This window comes from Rhipicephalus sanguineus, chromosome 4 (assembly GCF_013339695.2).
Source record: "Rhipicephalus sanguineus isolate Rsan-2018 chromosome 4, BIME_Rsan_1.4, whole genome shotgun sequence".
Lineage (NCBI taxonomy): Eukaryota > Metazoa > Arthropoda > Arachnida > Ixodida > Ixodidae > Rhipicephalus > Rhipicephalus sanguineus.
The window spans coordinates 14,626,050-14,635,738 of NC_051179.1; the positions used below are offsets into that span (position 1 = coordinate 14,626,050).

The 9,689-nt window shown below is 46.8% G+C and overlaps 1 protein-coding gene and 1 long non-coding RNA gene across 5 annotated transcripts in view; both read left to right on the top strand.

Annotated features, from left to right (window-relative positions):
* The window catches only part of LOC119389446 (protein gooseberry), an 81,763-nt gene extending 77,202 nt beyond the window's left edge, over window positions 1-4,561 (top strand). For 2 of the 4 annotated variants that reach the window (XM_037656705.2, XM_037656710.2), the window contains exons 6-7: window positions 1,131-1,252; window positions 3,717-4,561. In XM_037656705.2, coding sequence (XP_037512633.1) covers window positions 1,131-1,252; window positions 3,717-3,962 — 368 coding nt within the window. In that variant the 3' untranslated portion in view covers window positions 3,963-4,561. The remainder of the gene's footprint in view (window positions 1-1,130; window positions 1,253-3,716) is intronic. The other 2 variants (XM_037656706.2, XM_037656709.2) reach the window with 1 other exon arrangement.
* Window positions 4,562-4,820: 259 nt separating this feature from the next.
* On the top strand, window positions 4,821-9,330 carry LOC125758009 (uncharacterized). The gene is made up of 2 exons (XR_007415691.1): window positions 4,821-5,614; window positions 8,406-9,330. It is a non-coding gene; the product is annotated as an uncharacterized LOC125758009 (long non-coding RNA).
* Window positions 9,331-9,689: the final 359 nt, after the last annotated feature.

Below are 9,689 nucleotides of genomic sequence, written 5' to 3' on the forward strand. Positions count from 1 at the left end.
TGACATAAATACCCCGACAGGCTGAATAGGTGACGCCATCTAGCGGGAACAAGATGAACCAGGCAAGCAAAAAATTGTTATTGCAGAAACATCGTGCGTTCTACTTCTGGTGTCAATGCCTTGCTGCGGCATAATTACGAATGAGTTGTCTTTTCAATCATTTTTTTACTCAGAACCACTAGGCGAAAACAAACGTGCCCATACTATGGTTGCACGAAGCGTCACAAGATGGCAACATCATCGTCGGATAAGCCGGTATTCAACACCCCTTTGCGTATACCGGGATACTGTACACGCTAAAAACCCCTCGTGATTTTGCCGCAGCGGTGGTACAATATTATCTAAATCAAATATAATTGAAATGCCGTTATCATCACCATTTCACGATTTATTCAAACGTAAAGGTATCCGTTTACGTACTTACGTAAACGTTTACGTACGGGGAGCTAAAACTTTTCTAAAACATGTGTTCGGGCAACGTTGGTTCGGGTAACACGGTAACGTTAAAAAGTATACGTACAAGCTAAATGTCCCTATTAGCGTGCGTATCTCTCTGTTCAATTTACAAAAAGTAGTTTCCTTACGCCAGCCCGCAAGAAAATGTGGCCCATGCATCGACCGATACAGGGTGCGTCCTGCAGGAGAGCAACGGTTGCGCGCCGAGAGCAAATGTTGCCGTTCGTCCTTCTGTTGCTCCCTTCCAACCTAACCCTAAACGGTTACTCCCCCAACTTGAGACATGTCAGCCATCTTGTTCCAGTTGGTCTTTTTGGGGAGTAACAGTTGGTCTTTAGGATTAAACCCGCAGTTACTCTCATTTTTTCCATTTTTGGCTTAGAGTGCAACGGCATTCTCTATATACAGGTGATTTCAAGAAAGCAGCAAGCAGCGGGCTTAGCCAGGGGGGGAGGGGGCTGGTTGGGGTGTTCAAACCCCCCGCACACATAGAAACGCACGCACGAACATACATAAAGCATGGTTGAACCCCCCCCCCCCCCCGAAAAATTTATGGCTACGCCCCTGGCAGCACGCATTTACCTTTCTTTATTTTATCCCTTAGCACAGCGTGCCCTGTGCACAGCGCAACAAATGGGATGTGAGCGGCCGGCTTTTTGTGATTTCACTCGCAGAGGCTGTTCCTTCGTCAGTGGTTTCGACCATGAGTCATGCTGCATCGGACCCGCGTACGAGCGCATACGGCGCTGATCAGCACTACGGCGTGCCCCAGCAGCCGCTCAAGCCGCAGGTGAGAGTACGTGACAAAAGAGACACTTCATTTGGCGCACTATAAAGCTGCGTTGCATGACATGGGCATTGTACATTGCCTCAGCCGAAACAGCCTACTGTTCGAAAGCTATATATATATACTTAAGTAACTCATTCTGCTGTAGAACTATATTAGACAGTTTTAGTCTCTCCGTATACTTACCGTTTGCGTTTTCTACTGCTCGCCGGAGTATACGTGATGGGCACAGGATCGACAACGGTGGTAGCGACACCTGATGATGCAGAGTCTAACCAGAAACACACAAATCTATATAGTATTGCAATGACTCACGTGTTCTTCTTAACTGTTAGTGTAAAGCATTGACATTGAAGTATGTAGTCATTAACTCACGCGACGTTCATTATTTTCTTTCGACGAGAACACTGACGAGGCCGATTTTTTTTTTTTATGTATTGTGCTTGGACAAAATGCCACCAGATGTCGCTACCAGCTTTGCTACGGCCGCGAACGGCTCCTGTAAACCGGTATCCGCAAACGGTAAGAAGTGTACTGCAGAAGAATTGATGCCTGGGCAAGTTGGAATTGGTTATGCATGTTCGAAACGGGCGGCGCAAAAACAAGGGACAAAGGAAAGACTACACACCACTATATATATACCGGGTGTCCCAGCCATCTTTAGCCAAGGGTTTAAAAATACAATATAAGAGGCAGGCGAGTGAAATCAGTTGGAAATTACTGACAGTCACCTTGCGCACTACAGACAATTTTTTTGTTTGGTAATTAACTAATTTGTTAATTAAGATTATTTAATTAAATTGCTAAATATTGACTGTAGGCAAGAAATGCGGCTTGCAAAGTTCGAGAGCGTCTTCAGAAACCCCAATTCTATTATTTGCGATAAAGAAAGTCTCACGTATACCAATTTTTCCAGGCTGCAAAGAAAGCTCGCGAAATACAAAAAGAACCACATGACTAGCGCGTTCGCGCGCCTCGAGAATGCTGCCCTCAGCCGTGGTTCGAGCGAACAAAATCAGCTGCGGCCGCGACTCGCCGGAAACTGGTATACGTGAGACTTTCTTTATCGCAAATAATGGAATTGGGGTTTCTGAAGACGCTCTCGAACTTTGCAAGCCGCATTTCTTGCCTACAGTCAATATTTAGCAATTTAATTAAATAATCACACTTAACAATTTAGTTAATTACCAAACAAAGAATTGTCTGTAGTGCGCAAGGTGACTGTCAGTAATTTGCAAGTGATTTCACTCGCCTGCCTCTAATATTGTATTTTTAAACCCTTGGCTAAAGATAGCTGGGACACCCTGTGTATATATATATATATATATATATATATATATATATATATATATATATATATATATACACAAACACACACGACTTTTGCGTAATACGGTGTTACCAGACGATGGTATGGCGGCGCTTCATCTCACCGCAACGCCAGCTCACGTTTACGGCTCCGGTAACCCGGTAGGTCGCAAACGCTTGAGCACGCGGACAAACTGAAGTTTAGCGAAGCGCTAATGCACTTCTTGGAGGGCTTGCGAGCGCTTGTGGCTACACGAGAGTGAACAATCATCGTCTGGTACGCTCACTCTTATTCTATCTTACCTCGCTATACATTTTTCCTGCGCCACGTGTAGTTTAGGTAAGCAGCTGCGACCATGGTTAGCCTCCCGCCTTTGTCGCTCCCTCCCATTTTTCGTGGTGGCACGCAAACGGCTCTGGAAGTTAATAACAGCTCAAGCACTGCATGTGAGCTTCCGAAAGATACTTCAAGAGTAATTTATATCCGATACCACTAAGACGCATGTCAAGTTAAAGACCAGAAAAATATAATCAGATCTTCTACATGATTAGCACGGCAGAAAGTTTAACTGCCTGGTGTGCTTGTTTTGCTTAGAAAAATTTAATAATGAAATATGTACAACACCAGCCATGTTACACAACGCACACGGGCTCATCAGAAGATCGACCATTCAACAGAAATAAACAGTACCAGGATGAATGAAACAAACCTGTGCTCTTGTTTCGCAACCTGTTTTCTCTCTCTCTCTCTCTCTCTCTCTCTCTCTCTCTCTCTCTCTCTCTCTTTGCGCTGTTCATTTGCATCCTGTATTGAAGGGATTCGTGAGGCACATAGGCGTGCGCAGGGTTCCCCTTCAGGGGGAAGGGGGGGGGGGGGGTAGGGGCGAAGGTTCGTCGCAGCGCCGCCCCCTCCCTATTATGCCAATTTGTGGGGCTGATTTTGCGCCCCCCCCCCCTCTTAGGTAAATAAGGGGGTCGGCCGCTCCTCCTGCCCCCCCCCCCCCCCTTGTGCGCACGCCTATGGTGAGGCACATAGTGAAGTCATATACGATGATTACTTGGAAATATGTTGGAGGGCCCCTCCTCAGTCTTAAAAAGCGTATGATTTTGCATATTCTTGTTGTACAGAGGAATTGGTTATACGAAAGGGCGACGCGCTTTGCAGATGCTGAACATGCTGTCGAGCCCCGCGGAATATGGGACCCTCCAGCAGCCGGACGAATGGCGCTCGCAGGCGACGAGCTGTTGGCCCTTGCCCATGGCACCCATGCCGACGGCTCCGAGCACCGCTGCGGCCGCGGAACCGTCGTTCGCCACGGACGCTTTCGTGTCGCCGCCATACAGTGGGCCCGGAATGGACATCAAGGCGGCGTCCATGTACTACCAGGGGCTTAAGGGACTGCAACTCTGACCCCCCCGCTGCTGACCTTTTTGTATATAGCGCATTGCAGGCAAAGTGGCACCTCTTGTCATCCACTCAGAAAACTTGTCACAACTCAGTGCTCGCCTGCTGATCCGACAGACCTCCTAGAAGCATTCGGGTGTCGTTAGTGTGAACAGTGGCGCCCGTGACCTGCGCTTCCGTCTTGCTCTCCGCTTATGGGGAATTCTAATTACCATTTCGAACGCGATATATATATAGGTTAATCATCGAGCGATCGCTCGGACATCTCAACCTTCCACAGGTCATTGTGATGATACGCGCGGGATCACAGCCGTAACTGTAACGAGCGGCGGGGAACACGAACGTGTGCCCAATGTAGAACAGTCAAAAAAGAATGTCCCGCTGTGGGATCGCAAAAACTTTTTCCAGATCGACCAGGGGAAATCGCGTTTGGCGTAATATGTCTCGCCGGCAGATCCGTGCAGCGAAGTTGAGCGCACTAGCGACCAACTCTCGGCATTGTAGAAGACGCTATAAATTAAACTGCTCCAGGCAACTAGCAGTTGTATGAATGCGTTATCAACTTCCCGACTGCATCAGTGTACCGCTTTGATTGCACAGGTGGCTATAGCCAGGGGCGTAGCCAAGGGAGGGGGGGGGTTCAAACCCCCCCGAAATTTTTCAATTTTGCTTGCGTTATATACACGCACACATACAAACGCACGCACGAACGTACATAAAGCATGGTTGAACCCCCCCCCCCCCCCCGAAAAATATTTCTGGCTACGCCCCTGGCTATAGCTACAGCGACATCCCTCGTTTCACATCTCGTCATGTGTGGACAGTTAACTTCAACCAACACCGCTCGAGGACGCGGGTGCGATTCCCGGTGACGGTGGCCGCATTTCGAAGGGGGCGAAATGCAAAGAACAACACCCGTGTTCTTAGAATTAGGTTCAAGAAGCACCAGGTTGTCGAAATTAACCAGGAGTCGTCCACTACGGCATGCCTCATAGTCATATCGTGGTTATGGCTCGTAAAACCCCAGCAATTATTGTTAAACTTGACCCAACACTTGGCAGCACATGCCCCTGTTGAACGAAAAATGCTCGAAGTAACAAGGAGTTGGACGAAGTTTGATCAGCTTCCTGACTGCATCAGTGTGCTACTCTTATTGCGCAAGTGGCTCTAGCTCCAGGGCCATTCCCTTTTCGACAACATATCACCAAGTTAAAACCTTCGCACTTGAATATAGCAAACGTAAGCGCAGAACTTTGTGCGCTCGCTGTTCTTAATCGCGTCTGTGGGCGATGGAAGAATGGAGAAAGCTTCGAAACAGGCCGTCCTATAGCGCGGACCATTACTGCCACGGAAAGTCTGCGGCCTGAGGTCCCAAGGTGTCGCTTGAGCCTGGCCATGACTTAGCCATGACCGACTGCGTTGAATGGGAAAACCTACCTGCACCTCAACAGCTGGAGGTCACGTGACCAGGGTAGAAGCGTCACGTGTGACGTCATGCCACCGCCGTACAATTTCAAAGGCAACGTTCTAACCTGGCGTTGCATAAGTATCTCTATTTTGCCATTGTCAGTGGTTAGCCCGTGTCGCTGAGGGGCCAGTAACCTACGCCATGCCGCTTCGCGGTTCTTACTATTTTACCAGCTTCACTGTAAACCCAAGTTCAGATCTATAGTGAGGCGAGTCTAGCTGTACTATTCGAGGAATTAGAGGGTGTTAAATGGGATGTAATAGGGCTCAGTGATGTTAGGAGGCCACATGAGGCTTATAGAGTGCTGAAGAACGGACACGTCTTATGCTGTCGTGGCTTAGCTGACAGAATAGAACTAGAGGTGGGGTTCCTTATTCATAAAAATATAGCTGGCAATATAGAGGAATACTATAGTATTAATGAGAGAGTGATATGTGTCGTAATTAAGTTTAATAAGAAGTACAAGATAAAGGTGGTACAGGCCTACGCGCCTACATCCAGCCATGATGATCAACTGGTTGAACGCTTCTACGAAGACGTAGAATCAGCAATGAGTAAGGTAAAGACACAGTATGCTGTAATGATGGGCGACTTTAATGCAAAGCTAGGCAAGAAGCAGGCTGGAGATCATGCAGTTGGGGAATATGGCATCGGCTATAGAAACGCCAGAGGGGAGTTACTAGTAGAGTTCGCAGAACGAAATAATTTACGGATCTTGAATACCTTCTACAGAAAACGGGCTACTCGTAAGTGGACGTGGAGGAGTCCTAATGGCGAAACTAAAAATGAAATAGACTTCATAAAGTGTGTCCACCCGGGCATTGTACAGGATGTGTAAGTAGTTAACAAGATCCGATGCAGTGACCATAGAATGGTAAGATCTAGAATTCAACTAGACTTGAGGAAGGAACGGCAGAAACTGATACGCAAGAAGCCGATTAATGAACTAGCTCTGAGAGGGAAAGTACAGGAGTTCAGAGTTTCACTTCAGAATAGGTACGCCGCTTTAACCGAGGAAACCGACCTTAGCGTTGACGCAATGAATGATAATCTGACTAGTATCATTAAGAAGTGTGCAGTGGAAGTCGAGGGTACAGTCGTTAGACAGGACACTGGTAAGCTATTCCAAGAGACGAAAAACCTCATTAAGAAACGTCAAGCAATGAAAGCCTCAAATGCAACAGACAAAACAGAGCTTGCGGAGCTTTCGAAGTTAATCAATAGGCGTAAAGTAGCCGACATAAGAAAGCATAATATGGAGAGAATTGAGCATGCTCTAAAGAACGGAAGAAGCATCAAAGCTATGAAAACAAAACTGTGCATAGGCAAAAATCAGATGTATGCATTAAGGGACAAGGAAGGCAAGGTCACAACCATTAGGGATAGAATAGTTGAGGTAGCGGAAGAGTTCTACAGAGATCTGTACAACAGCCGAGACAGTCAGGATGATAACGTAAGAAGCAGTAATAGCCCAGAGGAATCTGAGATCCCACCAGTATTGACAGAAGTAAAGAAAGCCCTAAAGGAAATGCAAAGAGGCAAAGCCGCTGGTGAGGATCAGGTAACATCAGACCTATTGAAAGACGGTGGAGAGATTATGTTAGAAAAACTGGCCACCCTGTATACGAAGTGTCTCTCGACGGGGAGGATACCAGAATCTTGGAAGAATGCCAACATCATCTTGATCCATAAGAAAGGGGACGTCAAGGACTTGAAAAATTACAGGCCCATCAGCTTACTGTCCGTTGTCTACAAGCTATTTACAAAAGTAATTGCTAACAGAATTAATACAGAAAAACAGAATTGTGAGCTCAATCAACCAAAGGACCAGGCAGGATTTCGTACAGGCTTCTCAACAATAGACCATATTCATACTGTCAATCAGGTGATAGAGAGATGCGCGGAATACAACCAACCCCTATACATAGCCTTCATAGATTACGAGAAGGCATTTGATTCGGTGGAGAGATCAGCAGTCATGCAGGCACTGTGGAATCAGGGCATCGACGAAGCCTATATAAACATAATGGAAGAAATCTACAATGGATCCACAGCCACTATAGTTCTCCAAGCGACAGAATCCCAATAAAGAAGGGCGTACGGCAGGGAGACACGACCTCTCCAGTGCTATCCACCGCGTGTTTACAGGAGGTTTTCAGGGCCCTAGATTGGGAAGAATTAGGGATAAGAGTTAATGGAGAGTATCTCAGTAACCTGCGATTCGCTGATGACATTGCATTGATGAGTAACGCGGGAGACGAATTACAGCTCATGATTACTGAACTGGATACGGAAAGTAGAAGAGTAAACTAAAGTAATGTTGAATCTTGGCAGAGAACAGCGCTTTGGGATAGGTGGCGAGACACTGGAAGTTGTAAAGGAGTACGTCTACTTAGGACAGGTAGTAACCGCGGAGCCGAACCATGAGAGTGAAATAACTACAAGAATAAGGATGGGATGGGGCTCATTCGGCAAGCATTATCAAATCATGAATGGTAGTTTACCACTATCCCTCAAGAGGAAGGTATATAACAGCTGCATCTTACCGGTATACTTACCTACGGAGCAGAAACCTGGAGACATACAAAGAGGGTTCAACCTAAATTGAGGACGACGCAGCGAGCGATGGAAAGGAAAATGACAGGTGTAACCTTAAGAGACAGGAAGAGAGCAGAGTGGGTCAGGGAACAAACGGGGGTTAAGGATATCGTAGTTGAAATCAAGAAGAAATGGATATGGGCCGGGCACGTATCACGTCGGCAGGATAACCGGTGGTCATTAAGGGTAACTGACTGGATTCCAAGAGATGGCAAACGCGTGAGGGGGGACAGAAAATTAGGTGAGTAGATGAGATTAAGAAGTTGGTAGGTGTAACGTGGCAGCAGAAAGCACAGGACCCGGTTGATTGGCGGAACATGGGAGAGGCCTTTGCCCTGCAGTGGGCGTAGACAGGCTGATGATGATGATGACTATAAACCCAGAGTCGACGCGGACGTGCCGCTGTACCACTGACGTCATATGTGACGTTTCTACTCCGGTCACGTGACCACGAGCCGTTAAAGTGCAAATAGCCTCCACCGTGTTGAAACCCCAACAACCACGGAGATTTCTATATCACGTTTCGTGTCAGTAGAATGCTGATCTTTTGTCCATAGAAAACCATCCAAGACGATGAAGTTTGATCAATGTTTTTGTGCGCAGAACTTCGATGCCTCTCCTTCTAATTAAATGGTCACTGGATTCAGCTTCGGTGCACGGAGTACTAGAGACAAAACTTAAAGCGGCCGACGTCTGCGCACTGTCGAATCGAGGTTGCAGTTCGGTCACAACGAGCAACGCGATGCGAACACTGCAGTACTGCAGTGTTCGCATCGCGGTAGCGTCTGTCCGTGTCCTAGACAACAGAAGGCTTGTGCAATTTGAGTCATCGTCATGCGGGAAGGCCGACAGCCCATGCATTTCACTTGGCGGGAAGATCTTTTACCACGAAGTTTAATTATAAAAAGTTATTTTTATGAGAAGCGATCGACCTTCCTATAGAGATGATTTGACAGTAAAAGCACGCAGGCTAAACCGAAGGTGTTCATTTTTTAGCAGTGAAATGCTGGCTTAAGGCGATTTCATAAGAAGGCTTCACTAACGTCGAAGCGGGTGACAAATCGCAACGGTGGCCGTAGTTTTTTCTTGTATTACAGTTCAAAATAACGTGCGCCGGCTGGACTACATGGAACTAAAGTCGTCTAAAATTTGTGTTTGTAACATACGCGCTACGGTGCTGCACGTTTAATCAGGTCTTCCGGCGCGGCCTTCCTGTTGCGTAGACCTGTTGGAAAGATGACCGAACCTGATCATTTCTGGAACTGAAAGTTGTAACGTTGCGCTACACGCTCTGCTAGAACACGCGCGCGACATAGAGAGAGAGAGCTATAGGAAGGGGGAAAACAAGACGTATGGAAGTGCGTTCCAATTAGAGGCGTTCACACAGCCCATTGGATCGCAAGAGTTGCAGCAGCCCTTCCACAGCCTTCTAATGCGAACACTGTACGTCGACTATGTAAATAAAACTTCATGGGGAGCGACACAGACGGGAGTGTAAGAGCTACAATGCCGCAAACCAAAGAATCATTACGTAGCTGCGCCAATCAATTGTTCTGTTCTTTTTTTTTTTTTTTTTTTTGCACCGCGACGAATTCTGCACGCTGAATAATGGCAATGATATATGTTAAAGCGACGATAATAGCAACGATAGTAATAAAAAAGTTACA